Genomic DNA, 19,835 nt, shown 5'->3' on the forward strand with positions numbered 1-19,835 from the left:
GAACTGTAGGACTTCACAGTCTTCCCCCATGGAGTAGAGCTTTCCAAGGACTGAGCAGGCACCTAATTGGAGAAACCATCAGTAAGAACCGTGCTCAGCTGTGTTTTGCCACTCTTCCCCGAGGCTTTGGCACCAGAGTCCTGGGTATTGTCTCTTCATCTCCCTCTACTACTGGTTTTCCCTTGAACCTGATCTGTTACTGGTTAAGTGCCTTCTTTATGCCCTCCTGGGGGCAGAGCTCGGCTGCACGTTGCGGCAGGGCGGCTCGGACACCACCAAGCTTATTGGAGCCCTGTGTGCTTCCTCCACTGCAGCTGGGCCAGGGCCAGGCTCCTCGTGTCACATCCGCGGGCTTTGTCGGGCTGCAGGCCCCGCCTCTTTCCTCCGCAAGCCCTGCTCGCCCTCGTCCCCCCGCCCCTCTCAGTGGCGACGTCATCGCGGCGCTCCACTGCACAGAGCGCGGGCCGGTCCGGGAAGGGGGAGCCTTCCGCGCTGGGGGCGGGGCCGCCTCCGCGCAATGTCGGCGGAGAGGCGGCCGCGGCCGCGGCCCGGCCCGAGTGGCGAGGTAAGGGTGGCGGCGGCGGCTCCTCGCACGCCCCAGCAACTCCTGTGCCTTTGCGAAACGGAGGTAGGGAGCCTCCTCCCAGCATGGGATCGGGAGGCGGCCTGCCTCGGCCCGTAGTGGGCCCGCGTTCTGCGGCGAGCTGCACCGCTGTCGCTGGCTGCAGGGCAGGAGGAGGGGGGCGGGTGACTTGCACCGCGCTTCCAGTCAATGTCTAGTTCCGGGCGGGGGAGAAGCAGCATTCGGGCAGGGTAGAACGGGGGAGGAAGCCCGAGCTGAGTGTCTGTGTGTGAACGCCAGGCACCGCTTCCAGTGAGCGTGAGTGTGAAACCCGCTTCTTGCTCGGGGAGGGGGGAGCCAGCTGGAAGGACACTCAGACACACCCCAGTCACTAAAGATGGGTGTACAAATTCTACCCAGTAACAGGCGCGTTGCAACACATGGTCTGGAGAGGATTGGGAGTCTTAAGTGGTTAGCCTGCAGTCACAGTTGATTCCCATGATACGGTGTGTGTTTAGAGAATAAAGAACTCTCAGCAGTTGCTCACTAATGCTTTAACTGCTTCCCGAGCTTATCCGAGTTCTCAGCTGTGCAGACTTCACGTTTTATTTGCCACCGTTACAATGGATGTTCGTTGTATATTTCGATATGCCTGGTAAATTCAAAATCAGAAAAGTTTGTAGTTAGTTGTAATTTATGTTAGGCTGTCAGATATCTTTAATCGTTTATGATACAAGTGACTGCTGAACCGCCAGGGGATGCAGGGAATGCAGTTCATATGCTCAAGCACTGAATTTACCTTCCAAATGGTTTCAAAAGCCTTGTGCATTGTTCAGTTACTGAAACTTGCTTGCAAAAGTGAAAAGAATCCCAGGTTTCATGTAGCATGGCAGTTACCCCAAAATACACAATTACCTTGGGAAATTACTTGTGTCATGTATTAGGGCGATTAAAGCTGTGTAATGTAATGGCAATAATACTGAGTCTCATTTCAGTGTCTGCCTTTCACATATACATATCCAGTTTTAGCCAATGGTAATTCATAACAGATGGAAAATACATCTTAAGGCTATGTAATGAAGTATTCATTTTGGACAGGCTACCTTAAAGTACATATGTACTCAAAGGCATTGTTACCTGCTTCCAGAGATTGATTTTATAGTAGAGCTACTGTATTTATGAATTGTAGCTTGTCTTGTTCAAATCTAAAGTAAGAATTCTTTTATTAGCATTTACTGCATCTCTTATTAAATAAACATCTGTTCTTTCCATAACTGACCTTAGTGAATATTTCATGTTAAAAGTATTAAAATAACTTTCCAGAGCAGTCATGGTTGTCCTAGAATTCATTAGTTTTGTTTCTCTTTCCATTTCTTTTGGTGAACTTTATTGTTTTGTGTGTTTTGTTAGATGCAAGCAAACTAACATGACAGTTAAGCTCACAAGGTTGAGTATTTTTCACTTAAAATCTTCAGATGCATGTAGCAAAAAAATGTTTTGTTTCTCAGGGCATCAAGTTGTCAGCAGGGCATCAAGTTGTTCCAAAACACACAGGGGCAACTGTGGTATGGTCAGAACCTTCAGAAGCATGTGCCTTTCCTAGGTACTTAACTACATGCTACCCACTTGTTCGGGAACCATCTTTGGATAAGTATGTATATTTTCTGATCCTTATTTCTTGGGGGATTTTAATCTTCTTGGTTTGGATATTGAATATTGTAATAATATTCCTTAATATTCTAACTGTAGAAACACTTGTGTGTTGTCTTAATGCATTAGGTTTTTGCAGTTGTGTTCTGATGTGTATCTGGTACCTCATTGTTGTTTTCAAGGGACCCATGTTGTTACAAAGCATTAAGGAGGATTTGTTGGTCTGTAATGATCTGGTTTGTTCGTACTTTAGAAAGAGCTGAATCCAGTCCTTGGATGATTGTGTTATGACAAGGCTGGGGTAAATATAATCACATAAAAGGAAGAGAAAGATCCTCTAAGAAAGTTTCTCATGCTGTAAAACATTTTAATGATGCAAGGGACTCCTCCTGGATCTCTGCTCCACAGCCCATGCATCCTCAGAAAGGCAGTTTTAGTAAAAATGCTGCAGGTTTCTCAAAGGCTTTTTTTTCTAATAATGCCTAGAAAAAGGAGGCATTTGTGGTAGACTTAAAAAAGTTTTGTTAACCACAGAGCAAGATAGATGATAGCTCATACAGCAGGATAGGAAATAATCAAGTCCTGTAAGAATCTTTTGATGTTACACAGTTCTCTGTGTGCTTCTCAGAACATTTAAGCACTGAATTAATGTTGCAGTTTCTGCAAAGTTATTGGTGCATTGTAAGAAGTTAGGTTAGAGCCTTAGTGAACACCTTCATTCTTTGTAAGCCTTTTTTTTTATCCTACATGAAATCTAAGTATTTTCAATCCATTTTGATTTGTAATAGAAATTTAACACTGAATTAAGGCCTGACCTGTACATTACAAACCCCACAGCTTTAGCATTAAATTAGTTAGCATTAAAAAAACACCAGCAGGCAGCAGCGATGTTCTGATGGATGTTTTCCCTTGTTGGGACTAAGCCATAGTTGTTTTTTTGATTCTTAATTTGTTATTTTTCTTCTGTGTGTGAACTATGATTGTAAGAATTGCAGCAAGCAGTAAGAAATGTGTTACCTGAAGCCTCTTGTTTTCTGTTTTTCATTATTTATCAAAGATTCAGAGGTTGGCGCTATTTGTGGTGAACAGGTGTAAAACTAAATTCAGCTTTCTTAAGCTGAGAAATTTCCTTTTTCACTAACCAAACTTAGATCTCAGTATATAGTTTCTGTCCAAACTGTAGGATGAAATTGGAAGGGAATGTTGAGTATACATTTGAAGGAAAAAGGCATGCCCAAGGCATATGTTTTCGTAAACTGTGATGGTTAAATGAAGGTCAGTTAATGATTATCTTGTAATTCTGTATTGTAGTTCATGTATTAATTCTTGATCTTGAGCTCATGTCTTATACCCTATAAGATGCTATACTCCCACTTTGTTATTACAGCATTATAAGACAGGTTTTAATGCTTGTACTGTTGTGGTCAAGTATGTAATGCATGTGGTGTAGTTTGACTGTGGTTTTGGTTTGTTCCACAAGAAAAAACCTGCTGAAAGAAGGTACAAATAATCTTGATAACCTTAAACAGAAATGATGACTGTAACTGCAAAGCAGTCTAGCTTTGAAACTTGGAAACAGATAAAACATCTATGTTTTAAATTATTTGCTAAACTGCCTGTTTGCCCAAACAAAAATTAATTATTTTTAAAGCAGTTCACAGTATTGACTGAATGCTTAATTGAAGTAACATGGAACAGTTTTCTTCTGAAATTCAGCTTTCTTGTTAAACAAATTCTTCAGCCATGGAATGATATGTTTATTTAGGCAACAAGTATATGCTGAAGTTGTGCTCTGGAATGACTTCTGATCTCTTTCTCAATGTCTGTCACATAGTATTCTGGGAGATCCTGCCTTCAGTGAATACTCCAGCTGCTCTTACTCACCTGATGTTGTTGCAAATGCATATCCAGTAGCTGGCTCACAGTATCACTGTAACAACTCAACACACTCTAATGATTTAGGAATAGTCAGTGAATCAGCTGAGCAAACATATCTAATCAGACAAGAGAGTAAGAGTCTTTCAAAGGTGAGCAAACACTTTTTTTTATTAAAACTAAATTCTTATTTTAAGTCAGTCTTTCTAAATGTTTGGTGTTTTTTAAAGCGAACAATCACTCTGTTCTTGTGATAATGTATGTCATTTCAAGAGGGTGGTAGTAATGTGCCTAGTCACATTTCAAAAAAAAGCCCATGGAATGCCACAGCTTTTTCAAGCATTATTTTTGGAACATGAGGGGAATTCAGTCCTCTTTCCTCAGAGAGCAGCTTCAAGGTGGGAACCCAAAAAAACCCACAAAAACCAAACCATTCACTACTTTAATTTTCTGACTCTTTTTTTTTTCTTTTTTTTTAACTATTTGGGCCTAAAAGTGCGAGTGGAAGGGCTTTTTTTTAAGCCCTGTCGCAGCGCCTATGAACCTGAGTTAAGAGAGACCTAGTGGCTGTAATCAGCTATGTGGCTGATTAGTGATGAGATCACATCCGTCACTGAAGAATTTCCAAGAGCTGCTACAGGTAGAAAGCAGTCCATAAGAAAGTATGAACTTGTGTTGGTATGGTGAAGGAATAAAGGTTCATGTTTAAAATACTCTCTTTCAATCAAAAGTAAAACAGGTGCTCAGTAAAAATGTCTTTTTTGTGTGTGCCTGTTTGGGGATAAATTTCATGAAACTTGTATAATATTTTCAAACAAAAATATAGACAAACTCCTTGAAATACAAAAATAAAGGAAAAAACCCAAATGTATTATTAACCCATCTTCCTCTGTGGTTAAACATTGTGTCTCTTGGATTTGAAAAGCTGTTGTTGTTTCCAACAGGTTCAAGTAATCTGTTCTTCAGTCACATCCCTCTGGTGGACTTTACTCTCTAGTCAGAGACCTGGTAACTTCACTGTGATCAAGCATGTGTAAGGGAAGTTGCAAGATTAGGTTGTAAGCATGTGTTACTAGAGATAACATACAAAGACTAGAGACCTAAAATCAGTAGTTTTCTTGCTGAGAGAAAACTTAAACACTGAAGCTGTCTGTAGAGATAGCTAGCTCAGCATTAGCACAGGTGATATAATATGAAGAAACTTAGTTGAGCTACTAGGAGTTCTGTAGTCTCTGTAGGAGCTTGGGGTGTGCTATGTACAGTTTGACAGTCTTTTTGCCATTGTTCCCTGTTTTGGTTTGAGTTTTTTTGGTTTTTGTGTGGTTTTGGGTTTGCATTTTTTGTGAGCTTGAAGAGAAATGTTTGGTCTTTGCAGCTTAGCATTAGTTCAATCACATCTCCTAAAGCTTCAACAGTTTAGATTTGGAGGCCAGGAAGTGCCTTGTACTACCACCCAAGAAAATGTTGCTGCCAGATGTACTTTGAATTTAGTCCAGCATCCTGTGATCAAAAAGAGTTAAGCCACTCATCAAGGCTGATACAGTATACTTTGCAGAGATGCAGGCCAAGTGATTGTTCCTTGCCTGAGGTACTGGTTCCTGAGCCACCTCTGCCAGACTTTCTTGTGAGAATCACAAGGCTTTCAGGACTTCACAGTGTAGGTGAATGTATTTCCTTTACTGGGATTAAATAGTTGTATCTTTTCCAATTACTTCATCTACGCTGATTGTTTTGGATATTGTGACAACAGTCTTGCCTAGTTTTGCCTTTAATGTGTAGTTTAGTCGAAAGATTTGAATGCTTTTGAGATTTTTGCCCTGTTCCCAAAGAAGCTGTTTTAGAACATCAGTCTGGGTGATTTAAGACCAAACAATTGTAAACTAGTGGAAATGCTGAGATCTTAAAAATACAGTTGTCTAGTTACATAAGGAGTAATCAATCCCTCTTGTTTGGGCTATAATATGTGCTAAAAATGGCACAGTTAACAAGATAGAAATAAATAACAAATCTCTAACTGGCTGTTCCTGGTTTTACTGGTTATTTGTGGTTATGGTATACTAACTATGTTGTATTAACTTGGTGGTCAAGCTCCACATGTAGAGGCAGTTAACTCTAACCCAAGGCAAACTTGATGACTTTACAAAGTTCAAATAAAATCAACTAAATATGTCACAAATACTTGCAGCAGAGGAGACCAAAAGAGAGTGAGAAAAAATTAGACAAGAAAAGGCTTGATGGAGATGACTCTTCTGTCAGAATTGTGAGCAAGACTTCATATCAGACCTCTGCATGCAGCAGGGATTCCGTGAAGCCAGGTACGAATGTATTGTTTGGTTGGAAATATATCAGATGGACATGAAATTGTGGACTGTGATGTAGCCTCCAGATTGTGACCATGTTTCTAAATCTAGAATAATTAAGAAGTAGGATTTCTTTCCTGTGTGACTTCTTGACAAGGGATGGTGACTTACATCTTTTTGCTTATTGAACAAATTCATGTAAACTGATACAAAAATTTTCCTAAGCGGGCATCTGAATTTACAGTTGCTTGTTGAGTAGGTGATGTTTACACCCGTTGGTTATAATTGTTAGGTTGTCTGTTTTTTAGTATGAGGTGTGTGTAGCAATAGTTCTTGTGATGGTTACTATAGTTATGTCAACTAGTGTGCTATACAACATACCTGGAAATGATCACAAGCAGGTTTAATTATCGAGACTTTACATGCTTTTTTCAGACAGGTTCAGTAAAACTACAAACAAGAAGTCAACTCAGACTCCAAAAACAGAGTCTCTTCCTGTACCTGCATTTGAAACTGCCGTTGTGGATTTCCACAAGTCTCAGAGTTTGGGAAGCAATGAGAATGCACAGCAAAGGAGTGGACGTGTGTGTTCAGCGGGAAGCAATATTATGTGCCTTAGTCAACCACAGATGTCTTTTTGGTTGAACACACAGGTTAGCTGATACTTTCATGTTGTAAAACTCATAAAAATAACTTGCCTAAAGTTCAAGCATTTTTGAATGCAAGTCCTTTGCATTCAGTGTGGTAGTTTAAGCACCTTGCAAGCAAGGAAGTTCAGAGTTAGAGATTTTACAGTTCTTTTTGTGGGTGCTATTAGTGCTTGCTGTCTCTTTTTTCTCTTTCTCAGTGTTCTTCTGTTATCTGTACTGCCAGTAGATAGGGGAAAGCCAAGTACTGTTAAAATTTAGCTTGGTACTGCTGTGGTCTAGACTTCTAGCTTGCCTGTATGGAGCATACATGTTCCTGAGGTTTCTTAACAGCTTCTTGTTTTTTCTCTCACCTGGAAAAAAGTAGGTAAGGAGTCATTTATCCAATAGTTTTAACAGATAAAAATAATGTAATTGCTTTGTGCTAAAAGATAAAAATAAGAAACAAAACTCCAGAAGGAGAAAAAAAAGTAAGCATTTAATGTTATTCTTTTTGATTTCTCTTGATTCTCTATTTGTTCAAAAATACAATACTGACACATTCAGCAGCATGTCATATACGCTGAATCAGAGTTTTCAACAGTGATTAAAAATTAACAATCTTGAAAGATCCAAACAGCATATTATTTCTAGTGCCTTGAGTGAAAACTGCCTATGATGGAAAAAAGATCTTGCTGCTGTCAGTTGTGTTTCCTTTTGCATTGCTACTTTTGAGTATGATGATGGACTTTGGTTTTAAGGTATTTGGAACATTAAAACTTCATTCTTTTAGTTCTTAGAATAATTGTTTGGGTGCTTTTGTAAAATATAAGAAGTCATCATCCTGCTTTTACAGTATTGGAGAGGCATTTGATTATTTGTAGTGCTATAGGGTTGAAATGATCGGTTCACTGAGAAAAGCAACAAAAGAAGCCAGGCTACAGAATCCCCTACACCTTTGTCTAAACGGGTTGAGGATTTTTTAATTTGGGGGGGTGGGGGTGTTTAGCTCTGTTTAGGTCAGTAATGTTAATACTACTTTTATGATAGCTGGCTGACTGTTTTACAGAGTGATTCCTCTGCAGAAAACAAAGCTTCAACAAAAACTTCAGATGAAACGGTAGCCAGCTTAATTCCCTCTTCATTTGATGGTAGAGGTAAGCACTCCAAACACAGATTATTTGCCTGGATTTTAACTGCTTGCATTTCATCAGTTTGAAAAGCTAAAGTGTTCTGAAGAGCTGTTGGTATGTAACGTAAAAAATGAGTTAAACAGCAAACTCATTACAGAAGAAAAAAAACCTGAATTAATGAAGTTTCTTTTAAATGTGGCAAGTGCTTATTGCTCATTCCTGCTCACAGATTTCATAAGCAGATTAAAATGGATTACAGAATCATAGAATCATTGAGGTTGGAAAAGGCATTTAAGATCATTGAGTCCAACTCTTAATCTGTCACTGCCAAGTCCACCAAAACTGTGTCCCTAAGAGCCACTTCTGTGCATCGTTCAAATAGGGCCAGGGACAGGAACTCAGCCACTTCCCTTGGCAGCGTGTCCCAGTGCTTCACAGTCCTTTTGGTGAAGAATTTTTTCCTAATACCCCATCTAAACCTTGCCTGGAGTGGCTTGAGGCCATTTCCTCTTGTCCTATTGCTTCTTACTTGGGAAAAGAGACTTAACACCCGCAGTGGTACAACCTCCTTTCATGTAGTCGTAGAGAGTGATAAGCTCCCCTTTCAGCCTCCTTTTCTCCAGATTAAACAACCCCAGTTCCCTCAGCTGCTCCTTATAGGATCCATCTCCAGCTTTGTTGCCATTCTCTGGATGTGCTCCAGCACCTCAATGTCTTTCTTATAGTGAAGGGCCCTGAACTGAATACAGTATTCAAGGTGCAGCCGAATACAGAGGAATTATCATTTCCCTGGTCCTGCTGGCTACACTGTTTCTTTTTGACTACCTGAACACAAGCTGGCTCTTGTTCAGGCACTGTCGACCAACACTCCCACATCCTTTTCCACCAAGCAACTTTCCACTCTTCCCCAAGCCTGTAGTGTTGTATGGGGTTGTTGTGACCCAAGTCCAGGACCCAGTGCTGAGCCTTGTTGGACTTTATCATGCCACTAGCCTTTGCCCATCAATCCAGCCTGTCCAGATCCTTCTGTAGCATCTTCCTGTCCTCAAGCAGATCAATACTACTGTTTAACTTTGCCATCTGCAAACTTACTGAGAGTACACTCGATTATCTTGTCCACATCATCAGTAAAGATATTAAACAGGACTGGCCCCAGTACTGAGTACTCTGTTGTGTCATTGCTGCTCAAGGGCAAGTGTTGCTGTAGTTGTCACCCATGTTGTGTAAGAGGAGATAAAGTAATGCATATTGATTACTGGAAGTCTGTTGAATCACAGAATCATTAGGGTTAAAAGGGACCTCTGGAGATCATCTAGTCTGACACACCTGCCAAGATTAAATTTTTTTTTCCCTAGAATAAATGAGAGGTAAATAGTTGATTAGTCTAGATAAGCAGATTTGTTTTAAATAGCTGGCAGTCTGGAGTCTAGTATGTACCCCAAAATTATTCTGTGGCATATGTTATTTTTGTTAGGTTTTTTAAACTAAGAAGCATTGCTGTGGAGAGATATGCTGAAATGCCCCCTTTTCATTTACCTGTTGTCTGGCTATGGGGATGCAGAACTTGGTTTTGTTTATTGTTTTTGGGTTTATTTTAATAAATTAAAAGGCATTAACAAGTGGCTTGTTTCAAGCAAATATTTAAATTTAATTGAAATCCTTAAATCCAGAATTATGTGGTAATAGGTTTTGTTCAGTAGGGCTCTGTCTTGCAGATATCAGATGCATTATGCATTGAATTGTCTTAAGTGCCTTTCACTAGATTTCTGTGTGTACACAGACATGCACAGTCTGGACAGTTCAGTCCTTATCTCCCCACTGACCTTCAGTAAGGATTCAGAAAGGACAGCTTAATCTGCCAAAGTGCTTTGAAGGGCCCTCTAAAGATAAAGTTTATTCCAGAAACATTAAAGTCATCTGATAGTGTTTTTCTTCTAACACTATCCTCAGTTCCTGTCCCCCATAAGTAGAAGTTTGTCATGGGTTGACCTTGGCTGGCAGCCAAACTCAGCCAGCTGCTCTCTTCCTTAGCAGGACAGGAGGAGAAAATGATAGAAAAAAGCTTGTGGTTCAAGATAAGGACAGGGAGATTGCTCGCCAGTCACTCATCACAGGCAAAGCAGACATGACTTGACAGATTTATTTGTTGCCAATTAAAAACAGGGTCAGATGGTGACAAAACAAACCCAAAACTAAAACCACTTTATTCACACCCTGTCTTCTTCCCAGACTCATCTTCACTCCTTCATTGCTGACTCTTCTGCCTCTTCATTGCCCTAAGTGGCACAGTGGGATGGGAGTTGCAGTCAGCTCTCTCAGCAGAGAGAGCAGCAGCTCCTTCCTTTGCAGGGGCACAGCGTGTCTCACCGTGGTCTTCTCCATGGGCTGCAGGAGCATCTCCTCCCCCTCTTCCTTCACTAACCTTGCTGTCTGCAGGGTTGTTTTTCTCACACTTCTTATCCCTCCTCTCACAATTCCTGTACAGTATTTTAATCCTTTTGTAAATACGTTATCACAGAACTGCCACCAGTTTTGCTGATTGGCTCAGCTGTCTCTGGTATTGGGTCTGTTTTAAAGTGAGCTGGGGCTGGCAGAGTCCGTTGTTTCACAGTGGCCACCCCAGCAGTATCCTCCTACTACCAGGACCTTGCCATGTAAACCCATTACACAGTTCAGTTTTTCACTGAAATGTTTTTCTCATTCTTAAATAAAAAACAGATTTTGTTCTGTATTTGCTGTGTGATAGGAATAATTACAAAATTAATTGTGAGTTCTTTGAAAACATTGATACTTCTGAGTGGTGGTGGGTTATGTTCTTGTACACTGAGGCACATTGGGAAGTCTTTCACCAAATACAAATGTCTGTAAAACTGTGGAGTTTTTAGAAAGTAGAAATTACTGATGTGGCCTTAAATGTGAAAGCTGCGTGAATGAGATAAATATTAAAGGAATTTTGTGTATAAAAATAGCAGAAGTTCATTATTTTAAAGAAAAATAACTTAGAAAATGAACATGGAGTTATTTGTATGTAATCACTGTGATTTCCAACAATTTGATTGGGCTAAATGTATGTATATAGTGCTGGACAATATATGGGGTGGTTACAATTGTAGAAGGCTTTCTGGAGAAAAGAAATGTGTGAGTGTCTTATTTCAGTCCTTCCTCAGAAGGAATATGGTGCTCTGCTGTACTTGCTAGTTCTTGATTAACATGTGATCCTTTTGAATATTCGAGAAATATTTTTGAGACATCTTTGTATTTTTCCTAATAGCATTTCCTGAAACACCTGCAGATGGCTCTGCTCAGCCACATGTGTCTTGGGCCATGGTACTTTCACAGCCCCAGAAGAAAACTGTGTCATCACCAGTACCTGAAGGTCTTTCCAGAGGCAAAGGCAAGCAGGATAGTAAAGTGAAGGTACTTGAGAACTGTCTGCTCTAAACCAATTTCTGTCACTGTGTGACTGTGTCTCTTGATGTGAGACATTGCCATTTTTCTAGGCTCTGTACAGTGTCTACTTCTAATGTAGCTTTTTAAGAAATAACATAAAGTTACCTTGTCCTTATTAGCATTTTTCTTCACTTGTAGTGGAAAAGAATAACAAGGTGTCAAAAAGACAGTGCTACTCCAGCAACATGAACTTTTAGCTTTTCGGCTGGACTTTTTTCAGATTCCTTTCCCTCAGAATGAGACATGAAATGTGAAACTCTAGCATTATTTGGGTGGATATTTCCTAGTGGAATCGCAGTAGACCCAGTATAGTTTGATAACTGTGCAGTGTGCTTCAAATGAAGATATTTTTTTTCCAGTAGCTCTAAATTTCTAAGAGATCTTTAATTTTCCTGTTTGCTTAATGTCCTAGCCTGGACTGGTTGAGATACCCTTTAGTTGTGTATGTGTGATCATTTGGTAGGTGGTACTGAAATAAATCAATTTCTAACAATCAAACCTTGTAATTTTTTTCCCAGCAGTCAGAAACAAAAAATGATGCTAGTGAAACTGAGCCTGAAGAAGGGTCGGAAAAGAAGAAAAAAAAGAAGAAAAAGAAGAAAAAAATGAAGTCGCCCACTGATGTAGAGAAACCTCAGAATGAATCTATTATAATACAGGAACCGCCAAGGATTGAGGTACAGTGAAGAGATCTTTGTTGTTGTTTTTTTTTTAAGTTACATAAATGTATTAGAAGACCAGGTGTTCACACAGCTCTGTACAAATTTAAGTTCAGATCCCATTTGTAGAGGATATTGGTTCAAGTCATTTCAGTTGAGATGATTGTCAGAAGTTACTGATAAGGAATATTTATGCCTTTTGACTTGTAACATGTTCAGCAAGTACAGAGTACAAAAGTCTTACAATTAAGTTTGGAGAGATGCATCTGAGAGTCTACATGTTGACAAGTTACAGTAAAAGTCCAGTTTCCTAAATTAAAAGCATTCTGTAGTGACTGTTGCAGAAAGCAAAGTGCACAAGGGATGAAGAATATAGTGGGTACCATAGTGTGCCACAGTTTTAAAGAATGTGGTACTGGTATTACAGTTCTACCCATATCACGTTTGGAAGCAATTTCTATGTAACACAGTTGACATTGCTTCCCTTCCTGGTTGTTAATTCCTTTTTTTTTTTTTTTTTTTTTTTTTTCAAAATTAATATATGCATATTAGTATTTTGATACTTTTGTGTATAAGTGGTTTGAAGACTTGAGACTCTCCCACATTAGAGAATTGTATGGTCTGTGATTTAACTGTGCTTCACTGAAAGCCCAGTATTGTACAGCACTGTGAATATTTGTTGATCTATAAGTTTGATCTAGTGTTACATAATGTTCAGTCTGTGAAATAAAAGCATAAGGAAGCCTTCCTAGGCTTCAGCTCTGTACACGGAGCATGGAGCAGAATTATGGCTACATATTCTTTTCATGATGCCTTCCATTGTCTCCTGGAACAGCACAAGGAATTACTAGTACAGATGTCTTTGTTAGACATTTACAAGTAGAATCAAAGATCTGCAGGTTCTTTCCCTCATGAGAACATCCCTGTTTTGCTGTATGCTGCCATACAGTGTCTGACCTGTAAATTACTATCTGAACGTAAACAGAGTAGCAGTATTCACAGAAAATAGTAATGGGGTTGTTGAAGACAAAAATGGTAAACAGTGACATAGAATCATGGAACAGAACGTACGCATTCCACTGAAATGTGTGATGTAGATGCAGCATCTGTTGTGACAGCAGGGGACAGCTTTCAGACCCTCCTGGTTTGCTTGGAATGCTCCTGTGCTCATTAGTGTGAAAAAATGGGTGAGACACTTGTATAATGTTCTTGAAATAGAACAGCAAGAAAGGATCATACACACAGAACTTTACAGCCACCCAGGATGTTTAAGAAAGCTCTGCTATGTGCAGTAGCAATATATTGGATTGCTTCTTAGTTGTAGAAAACTCACTCATTTATAGACACTCTTAAGGGGCACAAATTGATACATGTGCTGAAAAGTAATCCTGTTTTTCTATACACAGTGATAGACCCTAAGCTAGGTATTTCCCCTGAAAAAATTAAAGCTGCTATTGATACTGAGGTCGGTGCTGGCAGTACTGTTAAAACATGCAATCAGTCCTGGAAATTATTAGGAAAATAGAAGAAAAATGGATTATGGTAATACATAAATTCAGAATATGTCAAATCTAAATATAGTGTGGATTTTGTTTTCTTGTGTTTCCCTTGCTCCTTAAAAAGATAGACATACTTGAACTAAAACAGATAGATAAAAAGCTCCAAAATAATCAAAGATATGAAGCAATTTTTATGGGAGGCAAAACTGAATAAACTAGGACTTCTCAGTCTGTAAATTAGATGACCAAGTGATAACCAGAAGTGATAAGGAAATAAAAAAGAAATTATTTAATCTTTGTCCTCATTTTGTTTGATGTTCTCTGGTTCTTACAGGTGATGAGTTAAGAGCAAATACAGGGAAGAGTAACATCACGCTAAGCACTAGAGTTTAGTTATTCATTCTGCTCCAGGACATTGCAAATGCCAGAATTTTATTTGAATTCAAAAAGTGTTTGGTCAGACTGAAATAAAATTTAATTCTAGTGAGGTCTGTATAAATGTGAAGGTACTAGCTCTATTTCAAGATATCCCTAAGCAAAAAGTGCATTAATGAAAAACTTTGCCTTTTCTTGCAGTCATCTTTTGGCATACTCCCGGGTTTCTTTAAAAATAGTTCACTGCATGAAGCATGTCTGTCCTTACACTACAGCTTCCTAGCTTGGGCTGCTTAAATGAAGTCTTTCAGGCTGCAAAATAAATGGTGTGTTCAGAAGCCCTGTATCACAGCTAAAAGCCTTTCAGAAAGTGGGAGGAAAAGCAATGGAATGAAAACCAAGCTGGTAGATCAGGTTCATTATGATTGAGATAGTGGATATCAGGTGACCAGTGTAGAGGAAGCTCTAGTCTGTCTGCACTTAGTTAATACAGTCTGGATAATGTTTCCTCTGCTAATAAAATTACTCCTGTATCTAAGCCTACATAATCACTTGAGCTGTTTATTTCCATACTGTAGTCAAGAGTTGCTACCTTTTTGCTTGCCCTTTTTGTTCTTCCCTACTCACACGTTTAAGGCAGAATTACACAGCTGGAAATGGTGGGGGGAGAACAGGGGAATTGTTTGGAAGGCTGTTAAATGATCTGAAGAACACTCCTTTAGGAGCCATTTACCTCTAATTATTTGTATCAGCTGACAGCAATAATAGCTTGCTGTTGGAAGTTTCTCTTGTAGGCTCTAAAAGCCCTGAATAGCCGCTGCATAGATGACTTAAACATTGTAGTGCTGATCATAATTTCTGACACTGTATCTGCCTTCAGAGTTTTTGATAAACAAGTGTTTATTAAAAAAAAAGTGGTTTTGTTAAGCACAGAGAAAACAAGTTTTCATGTAGGAAAAATAAGTTTGAGAATATGGACTTAATAGTTCTTATTAGAATTATAATTCACAGGACCTGTATGGATGCTGGGGAGGGACTCTTCATTAGGTACTGTAGTGATAAGACAAGGAGTAATGGGTTAAAACTTAAACAGAGGAAGTTTAAATTGGATATAAGGAGGAAGTTCTTTAATGTAAGGGTGGTGAGGCACTGGAATGGGTTGCCCAAGAAAGTTGTGAATGCTCCATCCCTGGTGTGTTCAAGGCCAAGTTGGACAGGGCCTTGGGAGACATGGCTTAGTGTGAGGTGTCCCTACCTATGGCAGGGGCATTGGAAGTAGATGATCTTATTGCGCTGTCCAACCCTAACTATTCTATGATTCTGATTCTGTTATCTTCTGATTTACTTGTGTAGGATGCTGAGGAGTTTCCTGATCTGGCAGCTGCCTCTGATAGAAGAAACAGGCTAGGATCTCAGAAATCATCATTTACTCCTGCTGTCAGGAAGCAGTCTGAAGTAAGTTATCTTATGACATCATGTGAATGTTAAGAAAATAAGCAGTAAAAATCTATGAGTTTTGAGTGCGACTAAAGGTGGAATTCTTTTGCCTGGTGTTTATGACGTGGGACTCTGCCCATTGCAGTCCTTTTAGGTACCCTGTGGACAATGAAGAGATAATCACTGTATTCAGTAGATTCTTATCATACCAAAGGAGATACCTTTTTGGTCTCCAAACTGGTGCTAATTCCAGTATAGACACTTCTAACTAACACCCAAAGTTAGTTGAGATGAATTGTGCTTATGTAGGTTTTCTTCCTGTAGGTAGTGTTCTAGTTTAATTTTACATGTCATAAAAATAATAGTACAGCACTTTTAATTTCTATGTTTGCTGTTGGTTCATATAATCAAATTTCAGGGGCATCTGAATAGTGTTAACACTTTGTTCTCAAGCTATGCAAGGGTAAGAGTTTGAGTCTAACACAAATTAGAAACCCAAGTTTTTTTTTGTTTTTTTTTTTTTTTTACCATGAGTGAAATAAATCCCAAATATTAATTTGGGAATTCATTCAGTATAGCAATGAATCCCCAAGCTTAAATCACAAGATTAGAAATATTTAGAAATATTATTGTTCTTCCAAAGTAAATCACATAAATAATAAATGTAAAAATCCAGGTTTCTGTTTCTTTGAAACTAGTTTTGCTGCTAGAAATGTTTGTCATTGGTTTTGTTTCATTATGAATATTAGTGATTAAAAAAAATAGAAACAAAAAACAAAACACAAAGAAAGAAATGCTTTGTTTTCTTTGTTTGAGGCAGTAAATTACACTGACAGGGAGGAACGAGCAGCAAAAACCAGATTGCTGTTCAAACCAATTTTCTCATAAAATGCTATTCTATTCAGACTTGCACCTTAGATGATAGAAACCTTTTAGCTTTGTAAATATATATGTAGGATATAGGCTTTTATAAAGTTGTAAAGACATGTTCAGTAAGCCACTCATACTCTTCTGTAACAGGTATTTGAAGATGAAACTGCCTTACTGGGTTTTTTTTCTTCCAAATCTGAAAAAGAAGAGGGAGATCACGAGTCTGTAGCATGGTAGCCAATGAATGATTCACACTTTTAGAAGGTCATAGTAAGATGTTCCCAAAGTCTTCCCCTCTTCAAGTTGAAGAACCCGAACCTTCAAGGCCTTTTATGATTGGAGAGCTGTTCCATACAGCTTTTCTGTCTCTAACCATTTTTTGTGCCCCTCCTCTGGACCTGCTCTAGGATGTCCATGTCTTTGTTGTGCTGGGGACCTCAGAACTTCACACAGTCCTGGGGGGACGTAAGAGCAGAGAGTTTGGATCACTTCCCTGCATCTGCTGGCTGCATTTCTCTTAATGCAGTCCAGGATATGGTTGGCTTTCTGGGCTGTGAGCGTACATTGCTGGCTCACGTTCAGTTTTTAATCTACCGGTACTTCTGAGTCCTCTGCAGGGCTGCTCTCAGCCCTTCAACCTCTGTACTGATGCTGAAAATTGCCCCAGTCCAGGTCTGGAACCCAGGTCTGGAACCTTGTACTTGGCCCTGCTGAACTTCATGAGCTTTGCACAGGCCCAGTGCTCAAGCTTGCCAGGGTCACTCTGGATGACATCCCTTTCCTCAGGCGTATCAGCTGTGCTACTAAGCTTGGTGTCATTCACAAACTTGCTGAGAGTACAATCAATGCAACTGTATGTGTTCCATTTGAATTTAGTATCACCTCATTTTGCCTTTTTCCATGTGTCTAAATAGTTTCTCTTCCTTGTCACCTTTTGTCTCTGAATTTCAAAGATTCATCTAACAGAAGAGTCTTGGAGTAGTTGGTCTCCCACAGTAGATGGAATTCCCAAAGTGGATGGGCTGTCAGGGAAGCAAGGTTCGTCTTCTATATTAGAAAGAAAGAAAATGCAGGTAATTGAATTCATGTTTAAAAACAAATTTCAAAATGACAAAGGAAATTAGCATATTTAAACATAAGACTAAGTCCAAGCTTATCTGCGATTGTATTCATACATTGTCGTTCATACTTTGAGATGTGACAAGATCCTCTTTATTAGAAGCATTCAGTAATTGCTAGCTTTCAGTTTGTGTTAGAGTGGTTAGGGAAAAATACTACATTTTCATTAATGTCTACTACTAATGTAGTTCCAGACATCAGGAATTTTTCTTTCACCTGTCTTATTTGATGGTATAAATCCACTCCTAAATGATTGTCTTAAGGAGTCGAAAACCTCTTAAAAGTGTTTCTGGTAGATTAAGACAAGGAGGCAAGGAGATCCACTTAGTTTTGGGCAAGGAGGAGACATACAGAGCATCAGTGAGGTCAGTAAGTAGTTCCATGGTGGTGAGTAGGTTCTGCTGTAACTCTGATGCAAGATGAGGTCCTAGGCTCAGAATGAGGTCACATTCCTTAACCGTGTTGTAACAGAAGCTATAATGAGTTGATCTCCAGAATAAGACTTCTAGAACTACAGAATCTGAGAGTCATTTGCTTAGTATGTTCTGCCTTCATAGTTTGCCTTTTTGTAGTCTATTCATTTGTAATCTTTTTATATTCTGAATCATTGAATGTGGTGCCAAGTGTGGAACACCACTTTTGCCTTCTCTTCAAAGCAGACAGAAACATTACTGCTTGTAAGGATGTGTGCATAAAGATGATGACAACTCTTCATAATAAGGCATTGAAGGTAATGATATATGTGAACTATAGTGACATACCATGGAAGATTCACAGAGTAATTTTTCTGTACTTTTATTTTTCAATTCTGGTAAGCCTTTTCTTTTTCAAAGATAGGTGGCAGTCTGACCAAAGTGAGAGCCCAACATAAAGCAACTCCTTTATTATTTTATGCTTTTATGTTTTATTCAAGTAGGTATTCAAGTTATTTGAGCTGTTTCTGATTTTTTTTATTTTTCACATTAACGTTTATGTGTATCTAAATATCACAGTACTTTCATTGTATTAAATTAAAAATCAAAAGTATCATGGATAAAAATGTTAGGAGTGTATTACACACTTTGCAAAATAACATTCTGGAATGGAGAGCATTACTAGTTGGCTCTGAACTTGTTCAGGAAACATCCAGGAGCAGTGGAAAGAAGAGTCAAATTCCTGTGCAGTTGGATTTGGGTGGCATGCTGGCAGTCTTGGAGCAGAAGCAGCAAACAGAGAAGTCAAAACAGTCTTCTAAACCTGTGGTGTTTTCAGGTATTGGTTACAGTGAAATTTCTTTCATTTGCGTTTAAGTATTCAAAAGTTAAATGTATTTGTATTTCTGATCTATAATGATATCTGAATATGCAGGCAGGAGCAAATTCACAAGAGACAAAAGAAAATGAAGGGTCTTTAAAAAATATTTTTAAAGCATGGTGATTTGAGTTGTTTGGAGAAAGACCTGGGGAAAGAAAATCCTTAGGAGAATTACCTGTAAAAAAGAACACCTTACATAAATGTGAAAGATGATTGAAATTTGGCTTTGACAAAAATACTTATGTTTGTAGAAGATTTTGCCTTTTTCTTAAAAACAGATTTGTGATCTGAACCTGCAGGAAGGGACTAAGCAGTAACAAAGGCTTTCTTATGCTCCTCTAAAATCCTAGAGCTCTAACTTATGTGAAGAAGATGCTTTGCAAACAGAGGGGTTATATGAGTCAGCCCCAGCCAGAGGATAAGGTGTGCCATGCCTGATAATTATGGAATAATTGCTGTCAACAAAGTGCTAGGTTTTGGTGATGGATAGACTCTCAGACCATGCAGATGCAAAGCCAGGAAGCAGAAACAAATAGCTCAGTGACCGTACTGCAGGTCAGAATTTAATGTTGGCTTTGTGTCTTAAGCCTGTGTCTTAATCTGGTACAAGAGAGAAATTGATGTGTGTCATATTCATATCCTGGAAGTATAAAGTAAATATTTCCTCAGCTTTGCACTTACTTGAACAATCAGTGCACCCATAAAATTGATGTCTACGCAAAATTTAGCTTTAGTTTGAGAAGTGGTATTGTGCTGACCTCTGTAACCAGAAAAGCAGTATAGTGGGCGAGGAGTATGCAGACAAAACTATTTTATTCCGCTTACCAGATTTACTTAATCTGGGAAATAATGTATGGATGAAACAACATAGTAATGTAGTAATTACACTGATTTAAGTTATGTTTTGGAAATGCATCAGTAGTGCAAACTGACACAAACTGTTGAAGCCATCAAGTTCAGGAACATGAGAAACTCTGAATTTCAAAT

The 19,835-nt window shown here is 39.0% G+C and overlaps 1 protein-coding gene across 3 annotated transcripts in view; it reads left to right on the forward strand.

Moving 5' to 3' along the window:
• Positions 1-453: 453 nt before the first annotated feature.
• The window catches only part of SECISBP2 (SECIS binding protein 2), a 29,134-nt gene continuing 9,752 nt past the window's right edge, over positions 454-19,835 (forward strand). The window contains exons 1-11 of one of the 3 annotated variants that reach the window (XM_031054390.2): positions 454-565; positions 2,071-2,213; positions 4,047-4,239; positions 6,273-6,402; positions 6,823-7,040; positions 8,083-8,170; positions 11,418-11,563; positions 12,115-12,273; positions 15,483-15,584; positions 17,390-17,509; positions 18,674-18,806. In XM_031054390.2, the coding sequence (XP_030910250.2) occupies positions 518-565; positions 2,071-2,213; positions 4,047-4,239; positions 6,273-6,402; positions 6,823-7,040; positions 8,083-8,170; positions 11,418-11,563; positions 12,115-12,273; positions 15,483-15,584; positions 17,390-17,509; positions 18,674-18,806 (1,480 nt within the window). In that variant the 5' untranslated portion in view covers positions 454-517. The remainder of the gene's footprint in view (positions 566-2,070; positions 2,214-4,046; positions 4,240-6,272; positions 6,403-6,822; positions 7,041-8,082; positions 8,171-11,417; positions 11,564-12,114; positions 12,274-15,482; positions 15,585-17,389; positions 17,510-18,673; positions 18,807-19,835) is intronic. The other 2 variants (XM_031054391.2, XM_031054392.2) reach the window with 2 other exon arrangements.

Source organism: Melopsittacus undulatus, chromosome Z (assembly GCF_012275295.1).
Source record: "Melopsittacus undulatus isolate bMelUnd1 chromosome Z, bMelUnd1.mat.Z, whole genome shotgun sequence".
In the NCBI taxonomy this organism is placed as follows: Eukaryota; Metazoa; Chordata; class Aves; order Psittaciformes; family Psittaculidae; genus Melopsittacus; species Melopsittacus undulatus.